The 15,557-nt window shown below is 31.3% G+C and overlaps 1 protein-coding gene across 4 annotated transcripts in view; it reads left to right on the forward strand.

Annotated features, from left to right (window-relative positions):
* LOC115877296 (putative fatty acyl-CoA reductase CG5065) overlaps positions 1–7,393 on the forward strand; it is a 76,633-nt gene extending 69,240 nt beyond the window's left edge. For all 4 annotated transcript variants that reach the window (XM_030893576.1, XM_030893519.1, XM_030893466.1 and 1 more), the window contains 3 exons: positions 764–964; positions 1,030–1,155; positions 6,903–7,393. In XM_030893576.1, the coding sequence (XP_030749436.1) occupies positions 764–964; positions 1,030–1,155; positions 6,903–6,981 (406 nt within the window). In that variant the 3' untranslated portion in view covers positions 6,982–7,393. The remainder of the gene's footprint in view (positions 1–763; positions 965–1,029; positions 1,156–6,902) is intronic.
* The last annotated feature ends 8,164 nt before the right edge of the window (positions 7,394–15,557 follow it).

Genomic DNA, 15,557 nt, shown 5'->3' on the forward strand with positions numbered 1-15,557 from the left:
CAAAGGTACTGGTTTAAAAAAATTAAGATTAAAGTTAATTAATCAACTTTTAAGGTACCCATAAAATTTGGTAAGTGTTATTAATAATAAAATAGTCTGTTTTATTTATGTTGTTTTATTTATTCCTGCGGAATATTACAAATTTGTATTTGTACATAAGTTATATTGATAAATATATAATCATAAATGCGGGAAGTTTCATAAAGCTTGAAAGTAAGAAATAGTTCTTTTTTATATTTTTTTGGTATGTGGTGTCTTGTTCTTGTTTGTTTTGTATTAACACATACCGTTTTTTATTAAATTAAATAACTCGATTACATTTTTTCAGTTTTATACAATTTTTTTCACAATATTTTGAAGTAATCACTTGTCAGTCAAATTTTAAATATAATAATTTCCTGCTATGCGTTCCAGTTGTACCAACTTATTTCTTTGTAAAATAAACTAAACTATTTTGAAATTAAAATGACAGACACATCTATCACTGTCAAGGATCTTCTCGTTGGACAGACAATAGAAACTAGTTTAGTTTTAATCATCTGCTGTTTTAATCATCCCTATTTTTTAATATGGTTAGCAAAACGCTCGTCTAATGTAAAAGGAAAGTATTTTAGTGTATTGTGGTGAATTAGTGTTTGATTTTGATGTTGTAACACCAAAGGTTCCAACCCTCAACCGTAATATTTGTTATATTTATAACCTATAGATGTTTAATAATCATATTGAAATTATTGCAATAATGTATTTTATTATTCTTTTGCAGTATGATAAAGATCCAGAACAAATTACAAAAGGCTGCCACTTGTCTGGAGTATTTCACGACGCGGGAATGGGAATTCGACGACTCGAACGTCAAAGACTTGAGTCAAACGTTGAGCGAAGCTGACCGAATCGAATTTCAGTTCGACGTGGCCAAAATCGATTGGAATCAGTTTTTAGAAAATTACGTATTAGGTATCCGAAGGTAAATTTTCACAACATTTTTGTTATCTTCCTATAATATTAACATTGTATTTCATTTACTTGCAGGTTTATCTTCAAAGAAGACACTTCTTCGATTCCGAAAGCGCGCAAGCAGATATCTAGGCTGTATATAGTGTACCGTCTCGTACAAATAATCAGTGTATTGATGACTTGGCATTTTTTGACGCTCAGGTAACTTTTTTTTGATAGTGGTTGCCCGGAATATAGAACTTTTATATTCTACAATATGTCCCCAGATTGTCTTTAAAAGAGGAAAAAAACGTTTTATTATTGAGAAAAATGCATTCTTCGTAAATATTTTTCTATCTTCTAAAATAGTTAACCCATTTATATTTTTCCAAATTTCCATTTTAGAGAAAATTAAAAAAAAAAACATGAAAGTATGGTTGCATTTTCATAAAAATCAAAAGGCGTTTCTATGGTAATACAGTTTCAATTTCATTTTTTTTGTCATATACGTCATATTTTTTGCTGTTGTTAAAGCATCGCATTTTCCGATAAGTTTAACAATATAAACCTAAATTGTCACCCTTCTACCTTCAACCCCTATTTTTTAAAAGGGTTTTTTTAAACTTTGTGTTACCATACTCCTCCGAAATGACTTAACCGGTTTTGATTAAATTTTATATGTATATATTCAGTAGGTCTGAGAATAGGTATTTACCTATTTTTTATACCCCTAAGTATAAGCACAGAATATCTAGCTACGCAACAGAAGCCTCGTTACATGTATAAAATTGTAGGTAGCAAAAGGAGACAGGCTTTAAAAGTCTGTCTCCAAATCAGATATTTTGATGTGGTAGTTTCGCTGCTTAATAATAGAGGGCAATAAATTTAAAAGAAAACAGTTTTCTACAAACAAAATTTAAAAGAATTTTGTGCAGTGTTGCCATTGTGTAATTCGTATCGTAATACTTCCTGATAAAGCCTACCTTCAAATTTGCTACATCATTTAAACATATTAAAATAGATCAGAGCTGTTTTTTTCAGTTTGCCATGTTAGTTGGAATTAAAACTTATGAGCTAAATTACAATCACTTCCTGACGTTTAATTGTATAATTGAATCCTGAATTTTCATTGTAATTCGGCGACAATATAATAAGTATTGTTCTACTATTATACCACTTCCTGACGTTCGATTGTGTTCATACCAAGTTCATATTGTCAGTCATTTTATATGTAAATTTATATGGGAAATGTCATCGATCGTCCTTTTCCAGCCAACTGGACGCCGTTTTTTTCAGAAGCATATCAAGTGATACCATAATATAGTACTATACTACGATACATGGCGTTCGATTGGGCTTAAACTTGGTATACTATATCTTCAGTGACATTGTAATATCGTGGTATCATGGAGCATATAAAGTGGTACCTTCTATAGTACCATATTTGATGACATAGCAATATTAGGTACATGGCGGCAATAGGGCTTAAACTTGGTATACTACGGATCTTCGGTGACATTGCAATATTATGGTACCTTAAAGCATATCAAATGGTACCATAATATAGTACACTATTATGATATAATTTCCTGGAGTTCGATTGGGCCCAAATTTGGTATACTTGCGTTTCTTTATAAAGATTTGTTTAATTAATAATTTTAATTTATTTTACGAATTTTAATGTATTGTTCGATATCGTGACGGCAACTTTTATGTTGAACTAATATATTATTAATTGTACCTGTGTCACTTTTTAAAATCTACCTAGGTCTATATAAATAACGTGGCAAACGGAAGAAATTTGTTATTATAGTATTTTTTAGTCAGTTAATATTTTTTGTACTGCATTTTAATAAATTATTTCCATTATTATTAAACTTATATTTCATTACTAACGTTCCAGCATTAATAAATATCACTATCAATCGCCCTGTATATTATTAATTTTTAAGGTAATTAAAGGTATTTTCTTAGTTAACATTATAAGGTAGTGTATATTAAAAATGTATATGTTTTGTAATAATATACTTAAAACTATTTTAATAGCCAAAGGAATAATTAATATAAGTGTATCTGACAAGAAAAGAAGAATATAAAGAAACACATACTGCATTATACACAGTAAAAAGAATGGGATGCCAATTCAAGTCTTTTGAATCTGGCAACTGTGCATATTTAGCCGAGCTATAAGGCCGTCGACGAGCCGTCGATCCAAAACCGAAAGTTCAAAATTTCTAATTATATTCTGATTATGATATTGTCGCGCCATCTAGTATTCTATTTGTGCAATTTTAGCTCTTTCATTTCGAGTATTTTTCTGTTGCGTAGCTAGATATTCTGTGGTATAAGGGTGGCCCACCCCAATTTTTTAGACTATTTACTTTTTAGACAGCATTTTTTATTTTTATTTTTGATGTGACATTAAAAAGATACATGCAACCCTAAATTTTCACCCTTCTACCATCAACCCCTATTTTTTAATAGCGATATTAATAGTTTAGTAATTTTAATTTAACAACAAATTGTTTTTAAAAATTGTTAGAATACCTTAAATTAAAAACGTGGGTACGATTGGGCATAACCGAGTATAACGGTATTAACCTAAATTCAGTATACTATTTATTGACCTTTTGGGTATATACCGGGTGCAAAAACTTGGGTATTTACCCAAATTTCAATATCCCATCACTGACCTTAGCCACAGCAACGGGTGGCCGGGTCTGCTTTTATAGGTTACTATACAGGGTGGTCCGAACTGTATTCCGGAAACTTCGGCAGCACATTTTACAGATAAAAATAAGTAAAAAAGTTCGTATAAATGTATATTGCAAAATGCTTAGTTTCGAAGATACAGGGTGCAGAAGTTTCATTTTTATTTCATTTTTTTTCAAATAATTTCTGAAGTTACGTCAATATTTGAATGAAAATTGTTGTCTGGGAGTTTTTTGACATGAGAAATTTTATTTTCATGTCAATATGACTCCTATTTGTAGGGGGCGCCACCTACATATGTTTTAACTGTTTTGAAGAGTAATAACTTTTCGTCCGTACCTGTATAAAACTACCGAGTGAAAAAATATACATTTCCGTGATTTTTACGTAAAAAATGTCTCTTGGTAAAAATCGATACGAGCAACCGTTCTCAAGATATTTAGAATTGAAATAGTCAATACATGTCATTATTGACAGAAAATAAATACGTTGAGTAAATAGTTAATTTGATTGAAATAATAAATTTGGGAATTTTTTTTTTAATTAATCATGAATTTTTCTGCGAAAAAATGATGATAAAACAGTTACTGTTGAACTTTTGGCACAAAAATATTTCAAATTTACTAAATGTCTACTATTTAATCAACATTTAATTTATGTCAATGATGACAGGTATTGATAATTTCGATTTCAAATATCTCCAGAAACATTATTCGTAGCGATAGAGACCTTTTTTACGTAAAAAATGTCGTAAATGTATATTTTTTACTCAGTAGTTTTATGCAGGTATGAACGAAAAAATAATTACTCTTCAAACCAGTTAAAAAATATGTAGGTGGTGCCCTCTACAACTAGGAGTCGTATTGACATCAAAATCAAATTTCCCATGTCAAAAAACTCCCAGTCACCAATTTTCATCCAAATATTGAGGTTACTTCATAAATTATTTGGAAAAAATCGAAATAAAAATGAAACTTCTACATACTGTATCTCCGAAACGAAGCATTTTAAAACATACATTTATACGAACTTTTTTACTTATTTTTATCTGCAGAATATGCTGCCGAAGTTTCAGGAATACAGTTCGGACCACCCTGTATACAGTGTGACCCACTCAAGACCGGGCACCCTCCATAAAATCTGTGTTTATAGTCCGATTTTGATGATTTTTTTTTCAAATATAAAGTTTCAAAAAATGTACTTTAGGGCTCAATGTCATGTTATTTCACAAAAAACAAGGCCTACTTAATAAAGTTTTTGTGGTGAAAAATTTGCAAAATCATATTAGCGATTTTTTTCAAAAAATTTGAGTACACCCCTACATTCGGCTGTACCAAATTTCGTTTAAAAATATTAATTATTAATAATTCTGCAGTTAAATTAAATAATTCCCTATTTTTGCCAATTTAACGATGAGTTATCACGTAACCCTTGAAAAAAACAATCCACAACAATGGGTTTTATTAGCTGTCAATTCTTGCAGCGTAGAATTGAATATTAATTTAATAGCACGCAGAAAAGTGTTGTATCAAGAAATATTATTTGCATTATGGAACAATTAAATATTAGGGATAAAATTGAAATTATTCGTTTAGTGGGTGATAACTATCTTCAAGCAGGAGAAGCTGCCAGAGAATTTAACAACAGACATCCCGACAGACCTGCAGTAAGTAGAAGCACGGTTCAACGAATAAATAGAGTTTTTAATGAAACTGGTTGTGTGTCAAAATACTTACTAAAAAACAGAAGGCCGGAACATCGAATAAATAGGCGGAATGAGGAAATATTAGAATATTTTCGTAACAATCCTCGTGCAAGCATTAGAGGCGCCAGTGTTGATTTGGATATACCAAGGGAAAATATTAGGAGATGTTTGCGAACTAATAAAGTTAAACCCTTTAAACCAAAGATTTTACACACTTTGGAAAACGGAGATGATGTTAGACGATTAGAATTCTGCTTATGGGCTCAAGCAGAGTATTTAAATAATAGAAATTTCTTAAAAGAAATTTTATTTAGTGATGAGGCAACATTTAGTACAAACGGAGTAGTATCCTCTCAAAATTCGCGATTCTGGGCAGTCGAAAACCCTGAATGGGTGATCAATACAAGAAGACAGTATTCTCAGAAATTAAATGTGTGGTGTGGCATACTTGATGATAGAATCATTGGTCCATATTTTTTTGAGAGAAATTTGAATAGTCCAACGTTTTTGAATTTTCTGATTAATGACTTTTGGGATGCAATACATAATTTACCATGCCAAACCCGTTTGAATTTAAAATTTCAATTGGACGGATCACCTGTGCATAACGCGGCAGTTGTCAGGGAATGGTTAAATGAAAATTTTGAAAATAAGTGGATAGGTCGAAATAGCCCGCTAATTGGTGGCCACCGAGATCCCCGGACCTAACACCCCTTGATTTCTTTCTTTGGGGTTTCTTAAAGCAACAAGTTTACAAGTCTAGACCTCAATCTGTAGATGAGTTACGTATTAGAATTACAGAGGCTTCTGCAAATATTACACCACAGCAGCTTAGGAATGTAACTGTAAATCTAAGAAAAAGATGCGACAAATGTATTGAACTGAATGGAGGGCTGGTAGAAGCAACTAGAATTATTTGAATATGTTTAACTTATTATTCGGTTATTGTGTTGCTTGTAGTATTTTTATCATTGTTTGTAATAAAACTCGTTATCGTGGATTGTTTTTTCAAGGGTTACTTGATAACTCATCGTTAAATTGGCAAAAATAGGGAATTATTTAATTTAACTGCAGAATTATTAATAATTAATATTTTTAAACGAAATTTGGTACAGAACTGTTTTGGGGATGCCGAATGTAGGGGTGTACTCAAATTTTTGAAAAAAATCGCTAATATGATTTTGCAAATTTTTCACCACAAAAACTTTATTAAGTAGGCCTTGTTTTTTGTGAAATAACATGACATTGAGCCCTAAAGTACATTTTTTGAAACTTTATATTTGAAAAAAAAATCATCAAAATCGGACTATAAACACAGATTTTATGGAGGGTGTCCGGTCTTGAGTGAGTCACACTGCATAAAAGGCGGACCTCCAGAATAGTTAGTCACTGTTACCCTGTAGTTTTACGATTTTAAGTTTTGGAAATATATTTTTACTTATAATTATTGTAATTAATAATTCACGAATTACGAAAAATATTTCCAGAAGTATTTCGTGAAAGATTTTGGGGATAATGTAGAGGGTGTTTTATGTTTGTTATTTTTGTCCAGGTATGCTCCCTTGCGGCGGATGTGGTCAAACTCGTTGCGGTTACTGATGCACTTAGCTAGGATGCTGCCATTTATGTAAAGAAATTACCAGAAGAAGAGCGGAAGCGGCCCTATTTTACTAAACAAAAAAAAACTTGTCGGGGTTCGAGCAATTAATATCCAAAACGCGGTGAAGGGTAGAACGAAATAAAACTTTGTGGCGTTAGTGCAAGATTGATTTGCGAACATGTTACACACCGTGATCTACCCTCGATAATTTAGTTTTAAACAGTTTTAAGCTACGTTTACGAATTAATTAATTACACACAAATGGTCTTGCACTAGGAAAGTTCTATTTTGATTACTGTATAAATTAACTTATTGTATATTAATGACATTCTTCAATATGGGTCACTCTCCAATACACGATGTCGTCGATATTACCTAGAAATGATTTAAATGATTTACCGAAATTATAATTGACAATAAATATAAAGCATTAATAAGTTAAAGGTTATTGTAATCTTTCTTTTGCGTCGAAGAATTTTTTGTGTAATAATATAATAATCGCGATTAAATTGAAGCTATGGAAGGTAGTGGTAAGGGAGAATCATCTCTATGGGACTAAAAGTGGAAATAAGGGTTCACTAAATTGCCACAGTGGTGCTAAAAAACGCAACGCACATTTTTTTCTTTAAGTTTAAAGTTTTATTTTTTTTTTACTTTTAGTCCTATTTTCATGATTTTTTTTAGCAAACTGTATATAAATTTATCAACTTTAATTTATAAACTCAGTTTTTTATAAACTTTAGTATTTGGTTTATTATACATGCTTAATTGAAGGGTTGTTTTATCTTAACTTTAAAAAACATTATTTTTCGATCAGAATCCTCATGTCTCCTGAGCATTTTCTTTTTTGACTCATGTCAACACATGCCTTGGTTAATTTTTAAGAGCGAAATGAACTTGCCATCAACAATTTGCAATTTTTTCAACTGGCGTTACCAATGACTAAAAAATCCAAGGACAAATAACACCCGAGAGCAAGATGTGCCGATGTCACCAAACAGTGCCGTGGCACATATTTTTCTTAACCTAGCTGGTTGATACTAATTAATTACGAAAAAAACGTAATAAAATGTCAACAAAAGGTACAAAACTAGTATCGACGTATAGCACATATCAAGTACATATAGATGTTAATTGAAGTTGAAGAATAATTATCGAATTCAGTAGAAAACGCTAAAAAGTTGGAGTGAACTGTTTATTTACCTATGAAACGTAGCTCCTGGCTCATTCTTATCGCTGCTGCTTTTACACTTGAAAGCTGAATAACTAATCACCATTGTAATAAAGTTTATAGAAAGTTTACTACACACAAACTATTAAAAATCGCTAAATTGTCGCTGGTGACCAAATGATGACTTGTTTACCATCAAAAGAATGGCCTCGAAGGTCACAAATTCTGCTGCAGCCCGTATATGGGCGTTACATGTCCTTATATTCTTTAGTCATTGGGCGTTACTTTATGATGTTATTTTTAATATCACGAGGTGGTTTTGGTGTCTATTGTCGTAATGTCATATCGACACTGATCAGAACTCTATATTAAAATTAAAAAACGTTAAAAAGCAACGATACAGGCTTGGTTTTAATAAATTTTATTAAGTCCTTAGTTCTGTAACACTAACAGAACTAAGGATTTTAGAAAAATAACTGTAATATCTAAGTGTACAAACAAAAAAATTATAAAAAATACTCTAATCCTTTGTATTGCCCCCGGCAGCTGTAACTGTCTGTAGACGTCGGTTGATACTGTTAATGAGGCTGCAAATATATTGTGTTATGTTTTACCATTCTTTTTCAATAATGTTGGCTTTTTCAATAATTTCATAATTTTGGCCATCTTCAACAAGATCAATGACTTTTACACAATCTGCGATACTAAGAACCATATTCAATCGTGCACAACAATAATCGCCAGAGCCACCTCGTCATTATTAAGAATAACATAAAAAATAACGATAATTGAAAAAATTGCAAATGTTTGTAGTACGTTCATTTTGCTCTTAAAAATTAACCAAGTGAACCGTGAGTCAAAAAACAAAATATTCAGGCATGGTTCTGACCGAAAAATAATGTTTTTGGAAAATTTGCTCACGAAAGTATTGCACAGGGTGTTTTAAAGATAGGGTAAAAACAACTCTTTGATTAACCCTGTATAATAAGTCAACTACTAAAGTTTATAATAAATTGAGTTTACGAATTAAAGTTAATATAGGTATTTATATACAGTTTTCTAAATAAATCAAAGGAAATAGGGCAAAAAATAAAAAATATATAACACTAAATATTTTTCTTTTTTTGCGTCTGAGCATAAATAAGGTAGTCAATACGCTCCTTCATAAATCGCATGTTATTCTTTTTTTAATTATTTCCTGTCCTAAACTTTTTTGGCGCTTTTTTCAAATGTAGAACTTTCGCTACAGCAGCGCCATCTTAATTGTTCCAGCTTTCATTACCACTTTTGAATACACGAAGATAATTCTCCTTACCTCTACTCTCCATAGTTGAAATTATAAAGGGACGTCCATTAAGTACGTGAGAGGAAGATGAGAGGTTTTTGAAGATTTTTTGATTCTTCTACCCCCTGATGAGATGCCGTGAGATTTGCATGGACCTTCTCCTCCGTTTATAATCTCACGTGAGTTCTTTCAAAATTTAATTGTGAGTTGGCAATAAAGTCATTTTGGTCTTTGATTATTACGCGTCAAGAGAAATTGTGGTTAGAACAGAAGTTTATTGTTTTATAAGTTAATTATTAGGTTTTCTCTAGGGATGCAACTGGCTACCGCAAGCTGTTGCTAGGATATTCTAATAATTTTAATTGTAATTTTTAGACATTGTGAATGATCGTAAATTTTGAAGTATAAAGTATAATTTTGATGTCCAGATTGAGGCTTAAATCCGTTGGATTCGTAAACACAACTATTTTAATTAAGACTAGTAAAGACTGGAATTTGAGATTGTATAGATGACATTATGGAATATAATTCATGGAATGGGAACTATAGAAGACTTCTGTCAGATTTCAGCATATTTTAATCTAGAATCGTGTTTTATTTTAAATAAATCAGATTTTCTCATATTTTTACATTATTTTTGACTGAAAAAGATTACGTGATATTTACCGAAACCCTCTCTCTCCTCTACGTGAGATTAGGCTTGATCCCCACACGTAATTAATGGATGCCCCCTAATAATAATATACACTGATCGGTAAAAAATCGGACACCTTAAAATTTTGATGTATTTTAAAATTGAATATATTTTGTTCTAGTTGGCCGAATTTGATGATTTTTTAAGCAATATACAGCTAAATTATTTGACTTTTTAAGCTGTTTAAATTAAATTCAAGTACCGTAACAGTTTCTCATCTGTCTATTTTACAAGGGAAAAATAAAATATTGATATTTTTGGGGGAAAGTTTGAGACACCCTGTAGAATGATTTAACAAAGTAACGTATTTAAAATTCAAAAAAATGGGTAAAATACAATGGTAATAGCATTTCCGTAATTGGTAATACCCCTTAATTTAATAGATGTGTATTTAGGTCCAAAAGTAATAAAGATATTTTTAAGGTTAAAATTGTTATTAATCTTGACTATCTACTTCAAAGGTAATAATAAAAGATAATATAATAAAAGGTAAATTGGTATATCTCCAACAAAAAGAAAACTATTGAGATGAATAAAAAAATAAACTGAGTATGATACAAAGATGCGTCTTGAGGATAGTTTTTAAATTCCCTACTTTGCTAAACCATTTCACAGAATGTTTCAAACTTTCACCAAAATAACATTTTATTTTCCCTCCTATAATTGACAGACAGGGACTTCAATTTTTAACAAGAAGAGTTTAAAAAGCCACATAATTTAGCTACAAATTGGTTAAAAAATCATCAAAATGTATTCAACTTTAAAACACATGACAATTTTGAGGTGTCCATTTTTCGTGCAGGTGAGTGCATTTATGAAATCACGGAGTGGCTCATTTTAGATACCTTAAAATGTTGCTTTTCTTTTCACGACGATGAATAAAGTAAGTCAGTCCTTTGGCTCAGAAAGGTGTTCGAGTTCCACACGTGCTTCCATTTCGTTTTATGAAAGCTTCCCAATTTTGCGCACAAGTTTTCAAAGAATCCTCTATTTTATCTGCTCTCTCAAGTTGTTGCCCGTTACATTGAGCTTGTTCTCTCATATAATACGAAGGAGACCTAGCTGGAGTACCCAAATAGTGAGGTTAGATTTAAGAGTATTACGGGGAAGCCCCTATAGTCTTGAAAGCACTTAAAAAGAAAGAGAAACTTAAAAAAGTTTTTTTCTGAGCGATAATTTCGAGAAAAGCAACATTCGTTATTTATTGTTATGTATGGGCTTTGTTTAGTTGTTTAAGTGACGATAATAAGATTGATTTAGCGTTAAATTTTGGGAATCGCTCAGTCTGAGTATTTTCGGACAAATTTGCAGAAGTTTTAAGGCTACGTTTTGAAAAAGAACGTCTTAAGGAGAGATCTTAAGTACAAAACGGGGTTTGTATGACAAAAATTTGCTAAAATGACTTTTAGGATTTCATTTGTACTGGATACACGAATATACCAGCCATTTTAGAAAAAATGACGATTTAAGACTCAACCTGTAACTTGTAAGACACAGAGACTTTGGCCTTTGATGCAGTCTTAAAATTTTCGTGGATTTTAAAGTTCAATATATTTAGCGACGATTTTAATGATTTTTTAAGCAATTTGCTGCTAAATGTTTGACTTTTTAGTATTTTTTGTAAACATAAAGTTAGTCATCATTGTGTCTGTTATACAAGTAAAAAACAAAATGTTGATATTTTGGTAAGTTTGAAACACCCTGTGGAATGATTTAACAAAGTAAATTATTAAGTGGAATAGCATCTCTGCTAGACTTCGCCTGCTGTCGAACGGCAATTGTTGGAAAATGTTATCGATTTTTTTATTACTTATGTATTTCTTCTTTTCTACTAAATAAAGTCCTTTATTATTATTATTATTATTATTATTATTAAATAATTTAAAATCCACTTTATCATCAAGGTGCATCTTTTCTCAATAATTTGTTTTTTGGTTCATCTTAATAGCTTTATTTTTATTACAGATATTTTCTTTTGGAGAAGATAGTAACGATTTACAGCAATTTTAGCATTAAAAACATGCTTTAGGTTTTGGCATTGTAAAATCATACTCTATTATTGTTTATCGACCGTTAATTTTTGCTTTTTTGCAACGATTATTAAACTGCTGCAGAACAACATTCGACTGCAAGGTCTGCTAGTCAAAAATTTTAAAGTTAAATTATCACAACACAATTCATTTAAACCAAAAATTCTACTAAAAAGTAAAATAATTTAGCTACAAAGTCATGAAAATAAGCTTACTAGAAGTTAAAATACAAGAAAGTTTTAAGGTGTGTAGACTCCTACTATGTTTATTCGTGTTCTACAATGACGTGAAGTCTTAAAAGACGATTTTTACTAAGATGTCACTTTAGAAAATGAGGTTAAAGGCAACATTAAAAATAAGTAATAGTTACCAGCATAGTAGAGCTGTATTTTTTTGTTCATTAGCCACACAACAGAGATTAAAGGTGGCTACACACTAGATTTGTCTCTGAAATTGATATGTATGTTAGTAGTGAAGGCGTTTAATAAATAACTTTAGGTCTCGCCAGTGACGATTTTTATACTCGTGTAAGTTTCCGAGTGTTTGATAAACTTTAGGAGTGTCCTGCACACAAATACCGTATGATCGAAAAAAAACGGTGTCAAAGACAGCTGGGGCATGACAATCGACGGTAATTTTGGTGTGGTCAATCTCTAGACTATATATTATACAAATATATAAAAAGGATAGAGCCGTTTTCAGACACGCAAATCTATTTCGAAAATATTTTTTATTGAAATTTAAACTACACCACTAAAAAATAATTTTTACTCAATATAGAAATAAATTACAACCTTCTGAAGGCGCCATTAAAAAATAAAGAAGAGTACGGGCCAAGTAAGCGACGTCTAGGGCTTGACCTGGCCAAAATTATCATTGATTGTCGTTTCCCAGCCGTCTTTGACGTCGTTTTTTTCGATCGTATGGTATAATATGTAAAAAAACATGCATTTAGCGAACGATTCCTATTTCCGAGCATTTGAAAAAATCTTACTACTGTATGGCAAATTGTCAAATGCTACATTAATAGATTATTAAGTATCCTCTCTGGGAAGTGGTCGATAAGGCATTTTCGGAGTCTAGCTAGAAGTTAATTTAAGTGAGCTGTAACATCACCGTTTGTATCGGATGATTTTTTTTATTTATGTTAAGCGTCATTTTTTGCGTTGATTATTCGCGTTTTTGTGGTATATTTTTAGTTGAACATCCTGGAGACATTCGTAGAGGTAGGAAGAATTAGCATGAAGATGCGTAGAATAAATAAAATAACAAGAATGTTGGTTATATGTAAATGATGAAAGACTTAAGTTTTCTCTGAGCTTGTGGCTCTGTGTATGAGCATTAGTCCTCGGAAGACAAACAAAATTCAGTAATCGAAGCTCATACTCCCTACCTCTACAGGGTGTTCTGCAAATGCACGTTAAAATTTGAGGATATGATTCTCCATCATAAAACATGGAAGAAAGTTCCTATAAATATAAGTTCGGAAATGTTTTTTTCAAACGTCACAAAAGTATTAATTTTTGCGACGTGATTGACAACATAAAAAAGTCATTTTAACGCGTAGGCATAAAAGTAAAGCACTTTTACGCCTAAGCACAAAAGCACGAAAATATATTATTAAACTGACACAGTGTCAAATTCAAAGAGCGTAACCATAGTTTTTCGATATATTTATACTTTTAAATCTTTTTATAGTATGTGAAACGTTTGAAGTTGTTTAACAAAATTATTTTTGGCGTTTGAAAAAAATAGCATGTTCTATTCGGAGTAAAAATACATTTTGCGCCTCGACTGCATGTCAAACGTAAAACTCGCCAGAAAAAAGTATCATTTTTACTCCTAATAAGAAAATAGATCATTTTTTAAATTTTTAATATCACGGGTCGCATTTTTCTTTTTTTTTTATCAAAAAGTAACCATTTTTAGTAGTAGGCTTAAATAAAAATAAATGGAGATTATGCACAGAATTTTAAAATATTTTAATTTAATTTTCGTAGTTTTTGACACATATTTGACGTTATGGAGAATTTTAACACTCGATTTAACATGACGGCGACAAAAAGAAAAGCAATGTTGCCAGTTCCACTGAATTTTCTTTTTCTGTTTTTTTTATTTTTATTTTGAAAAAATAGCCATTTTTAATAATAAAAATGCGTTGGTAATATGTGAATAGGATAACTAAAAAAAACAACAGAAGAGTGAAACAAAAGCAACCAAAACACGCTTACGCGTGTTTCGGTGGCTTTTGTTTCGCTCTTGTTTAAACCAAAATATCAATCAAACAGATAAACAGAAAAAAAAACAGCCAAATCAACCCAAACCAACCCGACCAAACCCTAACCAACCCATACAAAACGAACCAATACAAAACCAAACTAAACCGACAAATACCAAATCAACTCAACCCGAGCCAAACACAAACCAAAGAAAACAACCTATGACGTCATTTTTTTTCCCTAAACAAAAAAGATGCATGAAATTTCGGATAATTTACTAGCTGATCTGACAACCATGTATCAATTCGCAATATTTGTCAAAATTCGACCTTCACTACTGTCAGCGTAAACATAGAAACGGATATAAACAAGTCCGCGACTCTTTCATTATCGGTTATGGAATTTGCCCTGGAATTTGCTATAAAAATCATATAACAACATTTTTAAGAATATTTTATATGTGAAACGTGTTTTTCCGCATCAGATTTTAGCCAAAGAAATTTTTAGAAATTGTGAATGATGCCAACTGGTACATTGTTTGACTGGGGAACTCAGTCATTTCCTGTAATGACGGATATTTCAGTGAAACGCCGTAAACGCCAAGAAGTTCATTCTAAGGTAACATAAACTTCATTTTCTAAGAAAAATCGTGTGTCAGGATAGTTCACCGAAGCCCACGGGTCTTTAAAACGATGCATTTTCGGACTCATATTTATAGGAACTTTTTTGATACTTTCTGACGAGGGATGGCGCCTTGAAATTAGTTTGTGTATTTTTTGAACATCCTGTATATCTCCGTGAACATCACATGACGTCGAACGGTAGTTTTTAAGAGAAGGTTGCGAATACGTGCTTGTAAAAATGCTGGAGCCTGATAACCATTTAGTATTCTGTTGGAAAATGTTTCGATTAGAGAAAAAAACTATTTGATATCGCAATTCAAATAAAGTGAGGTCATGTCAAATTAAGAATATGATTTATTAAACCATTTTTTGGAAATGTAAAATTTGTATTCTGTTCTTTGGATGCGCTTACAAATGCTTCTTGTATACAAGAAATTAAAGACATTATAATGTCGGCACCAAATAGTGAAATTCGCCATTACTTGAAATGCCTAGTTAATTCATGTATTGCCGGCGAGAATCTCGGAATTAGTGGAAAAATTAGTGGTTTCAATTGGAGTAGAAGTTTGTTCCTCTAATTTCAAT

The sequence above is a fragment of the Sitophilus oryzae genome, unplaced genomic scaffold, assembly GCF_002938485.1.
Source record: "Sitophilus oryzae breed Bouriz unplaced genomic scaffold, Soryzae_2.0 scaffold_1000_pilon_pilon, whole genome shotgun sequence".
NCBI classification, from domain to species: Eukaryota; Metazoa; Arthropoda; class Insecta; order Coleoptera; family Curculionidae; genus Sitophilus; species Sitophilus oryzae.